This window comes from Coturnix japonica, chromosome 3 (genome assembly GCF_001577835.2).
Source record: "Coturnix japonica isolate 7356 chromosome 3, Coturnix japonica 2.1, whole genome shotgun sequence".
Taxonomy (NCBI): domain Eukaryota; kingdom Metazoa; phylum Chordata; class Aves; order Galliformes; family Phasianidae; genus Coturnix; species Coturnix japonica.
In genome coordinates, this window is record NC_029518.1 from 24,488,476 (window position 1) to 24,506,335 (window position 17,860).

At 39.3% G+C, this 17,860-nt stretch overlaps 1 protein-coding gene across 2 annotated transcripts in view; it reads right to left on the reverse strand.

Moving 5' to 3' along the window:
• Positions 1-1,007: 1,007 nt before the first annotated feature.
• Positions 1,008-17,860, reverse strand: part of BABAM2 (BRISC and BRCA1 A complex member 2) — a 151,187-nt gene continuing 134,334 nt past the window's right edge. For both annotated transcript variants that reach the window (XM_015857415.2, XM_015857417.2), the window contains exon 12: positions 1,008-4,338. In XM_015857415.2, the coding sequence (XP_015712901.1) occupies positions 4,275-4,338 (64 nt within the window). In that variant the 3' untranslated portion in view covers positions 1,008-4,274. The remainder of the gene's footprint in view (positions 4,339-17,860) is intronic.

Here is a 17,860-nt window from a genome sequence, read left to right on the forward strand (position 1 = left end):
AGTTAACCTCGCTCAGTTATTCCGCAGTGGAGAATACAATACTTATTTTAATCAATAAAAACAGTCTGTACAGTAAGACTGATGGCTTTTTCAGCACATCATTCCACAGTTAAGGTGGGGCCCACATGGCACCAGCATACAGCATCTTGCTGTGTCTAAACATTGGCCTCAGACTTGCTAGAAATAGCAGCAGTGGTGAGGACCAAACAGGAGCGCCCCAGCACATCACAGGCACCTGGAGATGAAAACTGCAAAGGAGATGACGTAAGGGATTTTCAGGAACATGTAAGACGTTACCTTTAGGTTTAATGAGCGTTACAATACAGCAGTTGCAGAGAAGGAAGTAATTCAAAGGAAGAGTGTTCACCGGCTGTCTATGTTGTCACAGATTTCATTTGCTTCACAAGGAAAGGACAGCAGCCTGTAATTAGCAGTCGTGGTCAGAAGCTGCATCCAAAGCTTGCTGCCCTCCTGCAGCACACCTTTCTCACTGAGCTGGAAAGGTGAGAAATTAGGTAGAGGACTCAATGCAGTGCTGCTTGTTCATCTCCGTGGATCCCAGACTTGGTGCCTGACCCCAGCCTTGTAGCAGGGGCACTGCTGGGAGGGGACCAACAAGAGCTATTCCATCCTGTTCTGCTTCAGAAGTCTCCATGTGACATCACCAGGAGAAGAGCTTCAGGTACTGCTCTTCAGGGAAGACTTCACTCTTGTTCCCGATTTACCAAAATGGTGATTGCCCTGTGTGCCACACAGGAGGAGAGCAAGAAAACAGGCAGAAAAACATACCTAGTAAGGCTTTAACAATGCGTAGGAGATTCCTGCTAATTCTAACAATGATTTTTTTTCTCAAAAACTGAGTCAAGTCTACTCCATGTATGAATGGGAGGATGTTTAAGGACACCGATGATGCTGAAAATGTTGCTGATTCTGCAAAGCAAGCACGACGATGAACAAAGCAATAACCAGCACAGCAGAAAGCCCAATGAAGACTGAACTACACAAAATACAGTTAACTTTTATTTATTCTTCCAGCTGCTTGTCCAGTCTTTTCAGCAAGTTCGCAAAATAATCCAACTTTGCTTCTGTAAGGTTTGGTATTACTTCTAGCATGAGGGATGCTACACATGCAGATGAACAAAGTCTTGACTCTTAAGTTTGCATTTCAAGGACTGTCAGAGAATTATACACCAATGGGGCACAGTAAATACAGGCTTCTATTGTTTTCTCCCTTAAATTCGTGACAGAGTAGAACAGAGGCTCTCCAGTGTGGTTGTAACACTGCCATTTTTCTCCTGTGTGTTGCTCTCATGAATCACATGAACCACCATTCAGCACCTTTTAATGGTGTTTTTCACAAAATAGGAAAGCAAGAGCTGGAAGTCTCATGCTTTCTCAACTGTCCATAATAGATATCATGACAAAACAGGAGCTAACAGAGTTAACTTTGACCTATTAGATTACACCTCCTGTGGCTAACTTAAATTGCTCCAATGTATTTTTTGTCTGACATAAAATTATTCAAACCAGCTCTCGTTTCTGATTTAGTTCTTACACATAATCTTCCTTACAAACAGAAGAGCTCACCCATTTCCATGTCTTTCCTCCCGACACCACACCTGTAATGCTAACCCCCACAAAATGGTTCTCTGAGAACCACCAGGAAGAGCTCCATAAACCACCGCGTGCACTGAAGTGTGCAGGACGACTCTGAAATAAGGAACAAATTCATCAAGTGCAAGGAAAATGCCTTTATTCTAACCTGAAAACTGATAGATGTGCAGGCTTTATCTCACACAGAAACACATCAATCTCTCAACTCTTCTACTTAACCTTTTTTTGCCAAACACCACCAGTTGTAGGATGAGGTAAAATTAAACTGCAAGCACTGTCTCATTTTCATGTATGTTAGTGAAAAATTGGCATGGCACTGTGGAGTAACATAAAGAATTGTTGACTGAGGCTTTTTTCTGTCTTCAAAGTCCTCCTTTACGTGGTTTGTAGAACATGCAGACCTCAGTAAGAAAGCAGTCCTTTGTCCAGAACTCTTAGGCTGGGGTGAAGGAAGCATTTTTGGTTGAAAACACGCATTACTTCTGAAGAGCAGAACTTCTAAAACATGTTGCAATTGCTGGCCTTTGAAAGCATCAGGGTAAGCTCTGAAAAGATTTTAAAATACCTGAGCCCCTCAGGCCATTCAATGTATAGAGCAAACAGCGTGTTCATGGGGTCGTCAGCATGACACTGAATCAAATACAGGGCTATTAAATGTCAGGTTCCAGGGACCTACAGATTCAACTTGAGGTCGCTTCTTTGTTTTTTTGCCTCGAATACACCAGAGATTGCTTCTATGAGATTTTGAATGTTGTGAGAGCAAATGCTTTTCATTAGCCATCCTCCCTCTCCCGTCCCATTCACAAGAGTTAGCTTATTCCCATGTATGTGTATGAGACTTTGATTTCTACCTGAAGAAATGCAGGTCTGAGATTGTCCCAACATACCTAACAACATCTATTTTCAGTCATTTAAGGCTGTTCAATTACAGTTTTGCTCGACACATAAAACCATTGCCCTCCGCATCTGCTCTAAGTCTTGGTTTGCATGCAAAGCCTCCACAGGGAGAACTCAGCTCGGACCTTTGGAGCTGTTTACAGCCCTCAGATAATGCAGCAATCACACAGAGATGGGTCGCAGGACAGAACACGTCCCCCTTTGCAGTAACGCCTCTGATGTTGTTTGCAGCTTAACTTCCAGCCAAGAGCTTCAGTATTAAACTACAATTTTGCCTATAAAATAGCTAAAAATACCTGTAGTATCTAGAGGCAACTTATTTGCATATTTTTTAATTATTAAGCTTCACTGCTGAGAACCCATCTACATCCCCTAGGTGGACATTACACTGGGACATGCTCATTTGAATATAAAATAACAAGTTTTAGAAAGGGTAGGAGAACACTGCCAAACAATTAATTGGATGAGATTCCATTACACGAGTGGATAGTGGTGATAAGGTGAACAATTTGAAACTAAACATTCTTCAGTGCCACTGTATCATCTGCGTATCATTCATCTGGTTCCTTGTATTTAGCAGAAGTAGGGCACATTTTCCATGTCCCATTTATAAGCAGCACAGACTGTTAATTTCATCCCCTACTGGAAAGCCCCCATTGTCTATTTACAGATTAATCTGGGAAGTGACACAGTGACTGCTAGCCCTAACTGGTGCATCTGACACAAGCACAAAAGGAAGGATGAATAGGTGGAATTTTGTATTTGGCATTTCAGAGTTAGGGGAGGTAATGCTTCCAGTTATATACACTTAACATGACTTCTGAGAAAACATTGAGATTAGGCATTAAGCTAAATATATGTAACCCCACATTATTTCATCAGTTTCTTTCCAAGACGCGTTTCATTCATTTGTTGGGAGTTTGCATCTTAGCAGTATTTATCTTACTTGGAAAAATTACAGGCCTTCGGAAGAGCATTATTTTGTTATACTGATTGATAGAACAAGCTCTTAGAGCATTTGTACTGGAGCACTGGAACTTTTCATAAGAGCAAAAGGAGTTCATTAGAAAAACACTGAAAGTGTGCAACTGGAAACAAAAACAAAGCATAAAAGCACAGCATTTAATATAAGATGAGCTTTCAACTGAAACATAAAAAAACCCTCCGAAACCCTGCCATATTAATATCAGACCCACTTGAAAGGCACTGAGAATTGAACTGCGCAACTCATATCCATACCTGTGAGAATAATAACCACAGTGAGATGCAAACAGCCAAGGCAGAATATGGCACTGTACAGTCCATTAGGCATTTCTGGTATATACGGCAGTACTATATTTTCTTAGGATAAGCTGGAAATGTTAACTAGATGGACAAATTTCACAATATTTTGGTAGGAAACAAACAAACAAAAAATCCAATTAACACCATCTGAAGATAAGCAAACAAGGCATAACGTATAGGACATCGTTGGCACAAGAAAATGTTACCACATCAAAACACGCACTTTTAAATTTAATCCAGTAGATACATGAAAGAATGGAGGAGGCAGAAGCAAAGGGAGTTGATGAACATGAAATACTCAGTTTTGAGTGTGCTAGCTGAGGTCACTGTTTCATAAATCAGGCAAAACATGAAGCTATCAAAACTATTGAGGAGGCTAGAAAGTATCGAGCCAGTCCAGCCCGTTTCCAGGAATACTTGAGTGCTGACATGCGTAGACTGAAGAATCTGTCCAGTATCATCTCAATGCCCGAGGTTACCTAAAGCTTTCCATTAGCAAATGCAGCCTCCTGGAACTGAGGGACAAATGTTTTGAAATATGCCCTGGTGGAAGAAAAAAAAAAAAAAAAAGGAAAAAAAAAAAAAAAAAAAAAGGAAAAAAAAAAGAAAAAAAAAAAAAAAAAAGAAAGAAAATTCAGGATTAGGAAGGAGTATGTGGTATACGTGGTATATGTATGTACCCAAGGTTTTAACAAAGACAAGCATAAAGTTACTGTGTTCAGTCCATTATTACCTCATAAATGGGTACTGCTTTTCTTGCAATTATTCAGTATGCAGCAGACACACATACTTCATCTTTCTACATCCAGCAGTGTTTCTTTCTATAGTGGCCTTGGCACTAACAAGTTGCCACACTTCTTACTGTGGTTGGTCAACATTAGCAAGTTGTAACTGCCAGAATGGCCTGATCCAGCATCCAGACTTCATCCAGAGCAAAGTTCCAGAAATAAACCCTTTAATGCACTGCAAAATACACCTCTGAACTGCTGTAGAAGTCAGAAACACTTAGGAGAGTCAAAAGTGTGGTAATACCACTGTGTGCAGCATTTTATATCAGAGATTTTTGACACAGTTGACATTCACCATATTTCTTGGATAACAATGTTAGTTTCTATGTTAAAGAAAACTTCACATATGGCAACAAAGGACCAAAGACAGCCACAGCAATGAGCTGCAAAATCTTGAGAATATAGGGAGAAGATAAGCGCTTTGTCTCTCTACAGAACCCTTGACGCAATACAGAGTCATTATTGATCTAAGATAGAGAGAATAAACACTAACACTCCGGATGAACTGAAATTCCTTTCATTCAACACTGAAATTCATAACATTATTCTGTAAATTAAGATGTGCTTTGTGTATGTTGGATCTCAGCATTCGTTCTTTACAGAGAGTTGAGTGACTCATGTATCTGCAAAACGAGCTGACCCAAAGTATCCAATACTGAGTTTGAATTGTGCCCTTGAGTTTATTCTCACCAAAATACTCAGCTGTGTACTGAACACATCATGTGAGTGCCCAAGATACCCTTTACTTTGCATGTTACATTTGAAGCTGCTTCATCATGCTGTATTTGCTTTTTGATGACTGCTTTCCTCACTGAACTTTCTCTACTTCATTGCTTTGCTTTCTGTTTGTGCCACCAGCCTTCATAACTTTCTGTGCAAAAAGAACCTGCTCCCGTTTTTATCACCAAAAATGAATGTCTGCAGCCATATTCGTTATGTTGCTGGTTTCTCTGCTCATATACCTCCTGCAGGAAACATACGCTGAACATATTCACTGTCAATCATGACCTGTATTTTATGGTTTGTGTCAAAGGTTTGGCAATCACTGAGCGCCAATAATACCTCCTCACATCTGAAAATGCTGCAGGATCACAGAAGAGAACACTTCCCTGCCTTTGTTGTGCCTCGCAAATTAATTAAAAAAGCTACAGTCAGCTTTTGTACAAAAGCTGTAAGCACACATGAGACGCCGCCCAAAGGTTAAGAGAGCAATATAAAGTAGAAGCATTTCTGGACTGAGCAGTCGAGGCCAGGAATGCAAAAGAAATGAGGGACAACCGGTACATGTATTTTATAGCATACACAGATTGGTCTGGGTATTTATGGAACACACTTTGATTTATTGGATCAAAGTTCAAAAAGTGGCTCTCATAAATGATGCCCACAAAAGTGGCTGCGCGTACTGGCACACGCACACATGGACAAGCTACAGGGGACAACAATAATTTGATTTTAGGAGTTGAATGCAAATTCTATCTGTGTTTATACAAAATACATTTGAAACTGCAGCCACTGTACAGTCTGACCAACACTTCATCATTTTGCCAGCTCAAGTAGCATCACTTGCATGTTGTTAACCACAGGATCTGTCATCCTTTTATTTCTCCTTGCACTATCTGTCCCAACATTTAACTACATTTCCTCTACTTGCTTATTTTAAATAGCTTCTTCCTTCCCCTTTGATAGCTTCTTTGCAGACTCGTTTTCCAAGCACAAGCTCTTCTCACCGACTTGGTAAATGTTACTTAAAACTCCCCTCTTACATTTTCCTAGCCTGTAAAGATTCTTAATCATTAAAGGGAAATATGTGGTATTTTCCCTACCTTTTATTTCTTTTCTGAAACATATCCTTCATAACATTTCAGTGCTTTGCATGAAAACCACATTTACCATCTTATATTTCAATCACCTTTCTCCTAGATACATTCCAAGCGTGAATATCGCATACAGCCTCCCACACCATCATTATCTACACCAGTATCCTTTCTGCTCACCTCTTCCTGCGGTACAGCCTGAACCCTTTGCTGAAATGCTAAATCAAACACCTCCTTATATTCCCAACAAATGTACTGTGTCAAGGAGAACGCTGTTTCACTAGTAGTTCATATGAATTTCTCAGAGATGTTATATGTACTGCAAAAGTTACTCCAGTACTTCATCATTTGTAAATGCCTATTTTTTTCTTTCTGTACTTTAAAGCACATGCTCGAGTTTGTCCTTATTATTTGTGATCTTTTCCAGACTGCAATAAGCATAACACCAAATGTTTAGCCAGGACACATTCCTCCACTGCTGCCCCTCCCCAAGTTATGGACGTATCACAGATTTTGGAGACAAGGTTTGGGTAACTCTGCTTCATCACGGACACAAAGGAAAATGAAAAAGACCCTGCAAAGAGGTCCAAAAGTACAGCATAACTGACTGAATTACATTAGCCACAGTGTTTTTAATCAACTGAAGAGCAAAGAATGTGGATTAAACTGCTATGATGTTCATAATGGTTACATTTAGGGAGGGAATAGCAAACGTGAGAGAGCATATAAAATTTACAAGGCTTATTTTGAGTATGCTTGAAGGAGTGGAAAAGGAAGCAGGGACATTACTTGCTATTAGACTTCACGGGACATTTTCTTTTTAAATTGCAGGGCCTTTTCAATGGAAAACTACAGTTTTGCCCAGCGGAGTGCCTTTCTGTGGAAAAGCTGACATTACATCAGAATAAGAAGGGAAAGAATGAGGTGCTTTGCTTTGGGTTGATCTGAGAAGAGACATCCTGGTTTGTGGAACTAAAAGCCTAAACATTCCGTCAGTTTGATATTAACCTGCTTATCTGTGGTACAGCGTATCACAGATGATGCATCTAGTTACACAGACAAGGCCATGTGTGTAGGGAGTCAGAAATATAAACATCCTAGGGAGTCAGAAACATAAACATCCCAGCAGAAGTAACCTCTTCAAAGGCAAGAATGATGGGATAAGTCACTGGTATTTCTGCTTCCAGCAGGCATTTTGCTACTGCTAGCAGGTACATTATACTGACACTTCGACTGCATTTTCTTCATATGATTGAAGTGACATCTTTTCATCTTAAGTTTGGGACAAAACTATACACTCAAATATTGTTATTTCCAATCAAATGGAAACGGTGACATTTTTTCATCATGGTAAGTAGGAGGAGAACAAGCACCTCTTACTGGCTGACAACGGCCAAGTTTCATTTACCAACCAACTGCTGCTAAGGTCAAAGTGTACACACGTTTCCACACAGACGGGACCCTGATGGGGACATATTATTTTAGAACTGATTGTGTGAAATTACTTGATAAAAATACATGACTTTTTTCTAAAGGACAATAACAGACTGGATGGCAAGGGCCTCTTTCGCACGAACTACTATTCCTTCCCTTAACATTTAAGCTTCCAGATGATAAAAACACTTACAATTTGTATCTTGTGCATACAGGCACAGAGAAACTCAGTGCATACAAGAACTTAGGAGAGGATTCATTCCTCGTATCTTATTCACATACACGTATTCACATGAATTTACACCCTCAGTGACTTTCTTCTGTGCCACATCACAGGGATCCACATACCCATCTCTCTTTTTTTTTTTTTTTGTTTCAGACATGTTGCTGTGAGATACTTTTAAGTACCTCAGAAGGTATTCAAAATTGCTATTTTTACACCCACTAGTTAAGTTCATCATCTGCAGACAACAGCTATTAAGTACGATTCAGTAATTTGGGTAACTAATGAATGACACTGAAGATGGAGAAAACAAGCTTTGCTCCTCGATCTGTGTTTTTTTCTATGCTGTCCCATATAGCAAAATCAGCTTTTCATCAACGCTTTTTCTCCTTTATGGGAAACACTGAGTTCCTTCTCTCTCCTCCTTCACTCCACCATGTTCTCGGTGGGTCTGTGTCACGGTGACCTTACTCCAAGCTAAGAACAACTGCATAAAATGTTCCTTCAAGTACAGAGAAACTGGTTTGCACCACGTACACAGATATTCTATACGTGAGTGTTGAGTATAATGGCTCTGCATCGCTCTCATAATAGTTTAGATCTTAGGTTAGCCAGTGTTTAAAGAGTTGCTTTCTTTTAAGCTTAGAGTGTGTGCCAATCTTGTACTCATACAGGCACATGTCTAACTCTTTGTTGAGTGTCTCAGTGTAAGAATCCATTGTTTTTTGCCCGTCTGTTTTTGTTCCCTCAAATGGTCATTTGCCAAGTTCAAGGTAGTAAGTTACGGGCTTTCTATGGAAATTTTTCTTCAGCACTCCACAAGACAACAAATTTTGCTGTACTTAACAACTATATACACTTGATAAAGTACATTGAATTTCAGGTGCTGTGCTCAAGGACATCTGTTGAGAGTAAAGCACTTACCTTTCCTTCACCTTATTATCCAGGAAAAAGAAAGTCTGGCTATTGTAAATGGTAAGTATCTAAAAGAAGGTAGAATTGGATCGCTTGTTGTTTACATGTTTTCTTGTGATATAAAACACTGACAAGGTCTCCAGAAGCCCATGTAGAATGATGCATGTCTAAATCTAAGAGCGTGGGCTTGCAATGCTTAAGACATACTGGACTCGGAACTTACATCCCTTTTGTAAAATTTCCTTCTAACAGTATTGCTTTTTCCAGGGTAACTTAATGCTGAATTTGGAAAATTCTGTTGGAAGAAAACCTTCACTGAGCATTTGGTGATATCCTTTGTCTTCAGATTCCCGTGCTGCAATCTTCCTCAAAGATCTGAAGCTACGCAGCTGTGATCTCCCATCAAACACCTCACATAGTTTTATAGTGAAAGCATTCTGCCACTGGAATGCACTTGTTTCCTTCTGCTATTGTCTTTGTTTTACTGGTGTTACAGCCAACTATTCAACAGTGCTCCTATTACTGGCTGTTATGCAATAACGGCAAAGGAGTCATCTAGGTGTTTCTTTTAAAACCTTCAAGTGGGAAATTCTGAGTAGAACACAGATTTGAACTCTGCAATAAAAAAAAACAACATGCAAAATGCCATACCACTGAGATTTCTGCTTTTTGTATCTGGAACAAGGATGTTCATCATGGGGTGATGAATCATCTTCCTAAGTCATTCACAAAATAGATGCCTCTTAAACTCCTCCTTTTTAAAGTGTGCTAAGTTTTCCAGCAGTCTGGTCCCAAATTCATCCATGCTAGCAGTACTTAGACTCATGTATCTTACATGTTTCAGCTCAGGATGTGAGAGTTTCAAGTGCCTTTTCCATTAAGAAGTGATTTGTGGAAAAGAAGGTATGAGGGAAGGAAGTAAAATAATCTCGATTGTCCATATCTATTACAGACTCAGCTGTACAGCAGTGCTGACTACCACCAGCACAGTGTATTCTGTCCTTGCATATTCTTCACTTGAAACTGAAAGCCTCTGATTGAAAATCTTGATAGTTTCACAAAGATACACAGCCTGCTATTACTTTCTCTCACCATACCATGTGTATGTATTGCATTACTTCTCATCAAAAGGCTGCCTCAAGTTATTGTACTGGGAGGGGGGGGTCGGTTTCCATCACTGATTTTAAGAGTAAGCTTTTCAAGCTAATATATCTTAATTAGGGGCATGTACTCTGCAGTCATGCGGATCTTGGAACAGTTGTACACAACCCTTATGGGTATTCTGGAATTGGATCTGTGGTAAGGACACCACAGTTCTCCACAGCACTGCTCTGTGGTCTCAGCATGGGAGAATAACAGTGAGTTTATGTTAGGATATTCTACAAAAGCAATTACTTATCCTGGGACTGAGGAGAGGACTAAATTATACCCCTTTCAGCTGTATTAGATACTCAGATAGCTTAGACTCCCAGGCAATTACCTCAGCTACTGCCCATTTCTTTTAGAGGAGATGCAACTTTATGATTTGCATAATTTTGCATCTCATATTTCTTTCCTCCTGCACCGTAGAGGAACTGCTGCAAGACATCTACAAGTTTCTTCATAGCCACAGAAACCTGACAGAAAATAAATCCCGTCCAAAGACAAGTGATCTCCATAAATTAGTTACAACAGCATCGCTGTACCCTCTTCCAACTGAATTAGGTGAAAACAGGAACTAAGATGGGCGTAGGTCAGAGTAAGGGACAGCCTGAGGCTCAATGAAGTCTTTGACCTATTCCTCCCAGACTAGTATTATTATGCTGACACTTTGCAATAAAATCTTATTATATAAATTATTTCAACAGCACAGCCATATTAGAATTATAAAAGAACTTCTCCAGGCTTTATCAACGTCACCTGATTATTCACTTTCTGAAGTACAAAGTGTTTGCATGCAGTATAAATACATATGTAGCGTGCCTTTGTATTCTCATATTCCTGTTGCAACTTGTTCTGACACAATGAAAACTTGTTTTGAAAATACTGAACACCTACAACAATCCCTTCTGGGTGCCAGACAACAGGATTCGTCCTCCCGTGACTACACAGGCACAGCCAGCTGGTTTGTCTCATGGAGCCTCTAATAATTAATCTCCCATGTAGAATACATTTACCACAACTCTCCGAATGGTACAATTTGGTGTTCTGTTTATAACAGAAAATGGTCAAAGTTGCTCATACTTTTTTTCCTCCTTTTTAAATGCTCTCTTTTCAAATTCCATTTGTCAGCAGCTATGCAATTCAACACCTTTAGTACTAATTAACAAAAGGAACTTAAATTAATAAATTGCTACTCTAATTCCACTACTGGAATTTAGGTCATATTTCATATGAGTGCTCATTACATCCCTAACTTTACATGAGTGGTTATACTCCTCCTCCTGCATCTCTATGGCTTTCATGTAACAATGACTGAAAAACAGCGCTGAAATCTTCTGCAAGACCAGTCTTCCAGTAGGCCTCATATCAACACAGACTCTTTCCTTTTAAGCTCAGATGAAAGGCATTTAAGCATCTTTGCTATTTTTTACCACATATGATGCTTTAAAAACACATTTTAATTGGGCGAACCATATTATGTTGTCTCTTTATTCATGGGTGTTTACACAGCATTCCTCACAAGGGTAAAGACACATATGTGCTCAGAACAGATCAGCATAACCCAGTCTCCTTGCTTTCTTCTGACAATAGAGTAACAGCTGATTAATTCTGTGCTAGATACTTTATGGCAGTTATTAGAAGAAAATGGTTGTTAGAGCAAGTGATCTGACTCTGCAGATCGAAGATGCTAAAACAATTTAAGGGGAAAATACTTCTCAGCACAATACTTCTTGGTTACGTACTTTGAACTATGCTCTAGCAGGCAGACCCACTAAATGGACACTCTCCATGTGGCAAAGACTCAGTAACTAACAAAAGCCAGGCCCGTGGCAAGCACCAGACATCCAGAAGGCAACTGAAATTCTATATCACCATTTGAGTAATAAAATCACCACGTTTCCAAGCACAACTGTAGAACAATAAAGACACCTTCCAGGACTTTTTTTATCACTTCAGATGTACGTAACAATACAAGGCCTATCTTCATGTTTCTGAACTAAGCTTCTCGAAGCTGTGTTCTTCAGGTTGTGGTTTATAATTTCCTTACTTGGAAGCTTTATCTGTAGCAAAGATTTTGCTTTTGTGTGAAACAATGCCTACAGTCCTTCACTTTATGCATCTCCAAAATCGGCGATGCCAAGCAAACATCTCAATTGTTTATACAACAGCAAAACAATAGCTCTTAAATTACTGCTACTGTAATTGGCCAAACTCACAAAGATTCAGAGCACAGTGCCATTATGCCGCTAGCAATTTTTTCCTGGGTGCCAAAAAAAATCATCAAATAATCTCTCTTCCTCTTCTTGTGTTTCTATCTTTCTGCTTTTGCTCCCAGTCTATCTCCTTTTGCAGTAATTTCCCTCAAGCAAATGTCTATGACCACTTCTACCTGACAATCTACACAAAAGCACCACCTGCATTCAGGCTGATAGACTAGACAGTAATCAGGAACCAATAGAGCTGGAGGTCCACTGTGGCCCGAGCAACAAAATCTGTCAGAACACGTGTTTTTAAGAAATATTGCTGCCTTCAGTGTGGGCTGCAAAACTACATGACAGAAAATTGCCTGCAAAACTGAAAACAAAACATGTGCAACTGAAAACATAACAGGAAATGGATGTAGTAGAACTAGTGAAACTAAGTGTGTACCTGAAATTTAAACATTCAACTGCACTCCAGAAAGCTGTTTTCTGTGTTTTACTGATGATACCTTTCTCCTTCAGCACTTCTTGTTGCAGTTATTGTCATTTTTAATTCAAGTCGCACAGAAAGGTGCAGGAAATAGTTATATTTAGACATATTTTCCAATGGTTTGCTGCTCACAGAAATAACAGGTGGCTTTACTCCTTATGAAGTGAACAGAAACAAAAAAAATAAATGCTAATTTGGTCCCACGTTCCATTTGTATCTCTGTTCCAAAAGATTATGATATTGATTTTATAAATAAAGTCAAGAATTCAATGTAGTTCTGCTAAAAGAAAGAAGACAACTTTGCTGCCTAACAGCATAAAGTAAAACAAATTGGGACAATCTGCTCAAATAACAGAACTACCATAAATATAACAGCCTGACTGAAGGCAGATATGTAAAGGAAGGGAATTTGAGGGAACTGCTGTGGAGCCAGGACTGCAGATCATTATGCAGGCTGGCAATTAATGCTTAACGTAGAGAAACAAGGTAAGTAGGGCCACCACTCTGCAAAAGATAACATTGGTTCCAAGAATATCCATGTTTCCAAAGGCCTGGACCTTTACTGACAATTAGGGAAGAAAATTAAAGCTACTGGAGACAATCAGCTGATTGCAGTATCTAAACATGCAGGCTGGTTTGAGTCATTTGGAAATCAAGACTTTGAGTTTTACTCTCTTTCAGGTTTCTGATATAGTTATGTGGGCATTCACACAAGCGCACTACACAGAAATATCCCGCACACACAGCAGCTCTAAGTGTCCCAAAGTAGACACAGCAAAAAGAAGCTCTAAAATATTGTATCAATGCCTTCTGCTCGACGGCTCAACAGATAAACACTTCACTTCCTTCACCTTCTCCACAATGTACATAAATAGACTTGCTTCAGTCAGATGAAGGCTTGTGGTCTCAGATCAGAGCGACTGTGCTTCTGCTTTCTGAACTTCCCCCAGGGCTAACTCAGTGCTCAGGATACCAAGTGTCTGTGGAGACGGGAGGTACTGGAATCTTTCTGTCACAACACAGCCATCCCATTTCCTTGTCCGTGGATCATGAGAATGATATTCCAAGGACATCACGGAAAGAATCAATCTTCATATAGTCTTTTAAAATGCACTACTAATTCTTAAGAAATTTCCAGTCACTGTGTGACAGCCTGCTCTATTTTTCCTGTTTGCTGAAGTGCCACAGCCTTATTTTTCCACTCCAGGTAAAGGTTAACTTCTTAAAGAGATACAGTTTACTTAAGACTTTTTCTATTTCCTCCTATGTAGGCTATGCACGTGTATGCTGAACCACACTGCAGCAGAACTATTTTTTACAAAATTATTTAGTAGATTTAAAGGATAGATAGAACTAAGAACCTCTTCTAAGTATAAAGGGCAGGTGAAGAATGAGGCGAGATGATGGGGAAGAGCAGGAACAATATAAGAAGTATTTGAGAACAGAAAAGTCTGGGCAACACCATGCTGAGGAGTGAGGCTTGCAAGGCAAGATGACAAACATAGATTCAAGAAGAGAGGAGTTCACAGAGATAATAATATAACCTGATTGATCCTTAAGAAATTATTGAATCCATTACTTGTACTTCAGAGGCAAAAATGAAGGGTTACAGCACAGACTCATCTGTTACAAGTCTGACAACAAGCATCCCCCAAAACAAAGTTTTCTAGCAGGTGAAAGTAGTGATTTCATCATCATCATGCCATCCTCTCTGCTTTGCCAGATCTCTTATCAAGGGGGGCCAAAGGCAACATACCAAAACATAAAAGAACCTTCCTTGGATATTCATTAAGACAACTCAGTCAGAAGGAAAGCGAGATGTCATACAGCTGTGATTATAAAAATCATGTTAAAGAAGCTATTTCTCTTCTCTGTTTGTAAGGTATGTACTGGCCTACTGAAAAAATGAGATGTGGTTTGCAAAAGGTCATAGATCTCTCCAAATGGGGAAAACAGCAACAAACCCTACACTTTACACTTATGTGTAAAAGCGGAATAATGCAGACTGGAATCGAATGTGAACGAAGGACAAATGAGCTGACCCCCTCCAAATACAAACTTGTTGAGTTGTACAAAAAGCCATTCAAAAGATAAAAGGAATGCTCAGAAGAAACAAAGTCACAAATAAATGAAACCATTTTTGCACCCAAGTTCACCACGAAGGTGCTCAGAAAGACTGCTACAGCAGAACAGTTCTTTGTAAGGGACATACTGATTTGACTCACGCAGAAATGACAGCCAAAAAGGTAAAGAGCAGATCAACAAAACACACACCCGCAAATCAGCAGGCACAGATGATATTCACACCCAAGTGTTCTGAAGAAACTCAAGTGTGAGAAAGTTAAATGCTCAAATAACTTATAACCTCCTGCTTAAAACAGCTTGGTACCAGAGAAGTGCGACGTCAATTAAATAAAGGTTTGAGCTAAGGGGAACTGTGGACTAGTAAATGTCATGTCTGTGCCTTTACAAATTGGCAGGAACTATTTTAAGAAACTATAAAATTATAAAAAGCCTTGACTTACTGTAGTTGAATAAATATGATATATTGGGTAGGAGCAAAAGAAGATGGCAAAGTTTGCTAATGATAACAATTAAGTCAGAGGAAGAAAAATGACAATCCGTTAGGAGAAGCTGCAGATGGTTCATACTGTAATGGGAGACTGGACCATAGAATATCAGGCAAAATGTACCAACAGGCAGATTTGCAAGGAAAAAACCTCTTAATTTTACATCCACAGAACAAGGGCTTTGAAGTGCAGATGGTAACAGTCATCTCAGTGTTAAAACACCAGCATAAGCTCAGTACAAAGGAGAGCAAATAGGATAAATAGCAAGGCAGACAAGATTACCATGTCACCATAGAAATACACGGAGAACATGCTGTGATTAATGTGTAGTCCCCTATCGCAGAAAGAATACTACAAATAGTAAAGGTATAAGGATTAGGAGGGTAATCAGAAATATTGGTAGTTTTCTTTCTGTAGATGGAAAGTGTGAGCAGAGTAGGAGAAACTGTGACATGAGAGCTGTGAAAAGGCTCATAAGATCATGATTTATGGAGGAGATCAGTAGGGATTCATTTCTTTGCTGCCTCTTTAGATACAAGAGTTAGGGAGTAACAATCAGACCTACCATGAAGTAGGAATGCAAGAAGATGACAGAACTGTTTCTTCACAGAAAATCTTGCTGATCTGTGCAATCCCTTGCCACTGAATTGCCCCAGGATGATAAAAGGGCCTGGAGCATCTCCCATATGAGGAATGGCTGAGTAACCTGGGTCTGTTCAGCCTGGGGAAAAGAAGACTGAGAGGGGATCTGATAAATGTTTATAAATATCTAAAAGGAGATGGGAGGCAAATGGATGAGGCCAGGCTCTTCTCGGTGGTGCATAGCAATAGGACAAGGAGCAATGGCCTAAAACTTGGACATAGGAAGTTCTGTGGAAGAACTTCTTTATAGTAAAGGTGACAGAGCACCCAACACGTTGTGCAGAGAAGCTGTTTAGTCCCCTTTTTTGGAGATGTTCAAGACCTGTCTGGATGCCTGTCCATGTGAATATGGAAGGGTACCTGCTTTATCGGGGGGTTGGACTCCATGATCTCTTTAGGTCCCTTCCAGCCCCTGCGACTCTGTGAAGTGTGTGATGTTAACAATTTACTTGTTCAAAAAACTTACAGACAAACAGAAGAAAAACCAAGTGGGACTATGAAACAAAATATACCAACTCTGGATGTAGAAATACTTAACTATGCCAGAATATACGAGGAAAATATCATCACACGCTTTTCCATGCATTTCCACAAGCACCTTCTACTAATGATAGAAACATGGTTCTAGGTTAACTGTATGTTGAGTTTGACTTAGTATGAATGTTCTTTGTTTTTAACAGAGCAATTACAAATACTATTCAAAAAATAATAAGGCTCACCTATTATTTTTACTTAGTTATTTACTTGGTAACTGATCAAATAACAGTATTTATCTGGGCTATTAAACCTGAGCTCCTTCCAGAATGATGTATTTCTTTCTATCCTTTTCTCTAAAGCAAAGGAGGGCATTTTTGGTATCAGGTCCTAAGTATAATTCCTGGATCTAACACAGATTGAGCAGCTTTCATAAATATATAGGGAAGCTCTCTAAAGAAGATAAATCAGTTGGTTCATCATAGGATTTCTACAACAGCACTCAACTCCGGTTATCTACAAGCCATTTACATTAAATTCTAGAATTTGTCTTCCAACAAGTTGCTGTTATTTTCCACTTCTTTTCCAAGCAAACTTCTCCAATCTATTCTGTGCAATTCTCTTCTCAACATGCAAGGGAATCCCCCAACCATTCTATGTATCAAAGCATAAGTGTGTACAGTTCGTATCCACATATACATAACGTTTATATGAAAACAGAAAAAATTAGCTGTCAAACCTATTTTGTTTCCATGCACCCCCTATACTCTTCATCTTCAAATAGTTGTTTTTCTTTTCCCACAGTCAAAGCTTTAATGAGAAGTGACCAGAAACAAACACCCCAACCCTTCTGTCTTGGCTGAAATCCACATAATGCATGACAGCACTGAAGATCCCTGGCAGGCACCTGTCAGAAACTAACATACCATATCTTAAGAGTCAGACTTAATTATCCAAGGAGACATTTAAAGAAAAGTACATGAAAAATATGACTCAGTAAGTGTGACTATCATGTGTATGCACTGTACAGTGCAGTGTGCGCAGAGGGAAATGTAAAAATAAAACAATATCCTGGAAAAATTCTAATTAAATGCTCTATTACTTACTATTTGTCCTTTATATCTTGCAATCAAAATCACATCACTATTAGGGTTTGCTGGTACATCAGCTCACAATGTGTTACAAGGACTAGTGCAACCATTAAGTATTATAACAGAACACAATCTTCTCCATTTGCTTTCATGCTTTTCATTTATAATTCTGATCAGCTGACACTGCCACAGAAAATAAGACTTTTGATTTAATGGCCTATAAAATCAAATTAACTTCTCTGTAAACTTCACATGGCTGGGTCAATGCATCTCTTCTTGC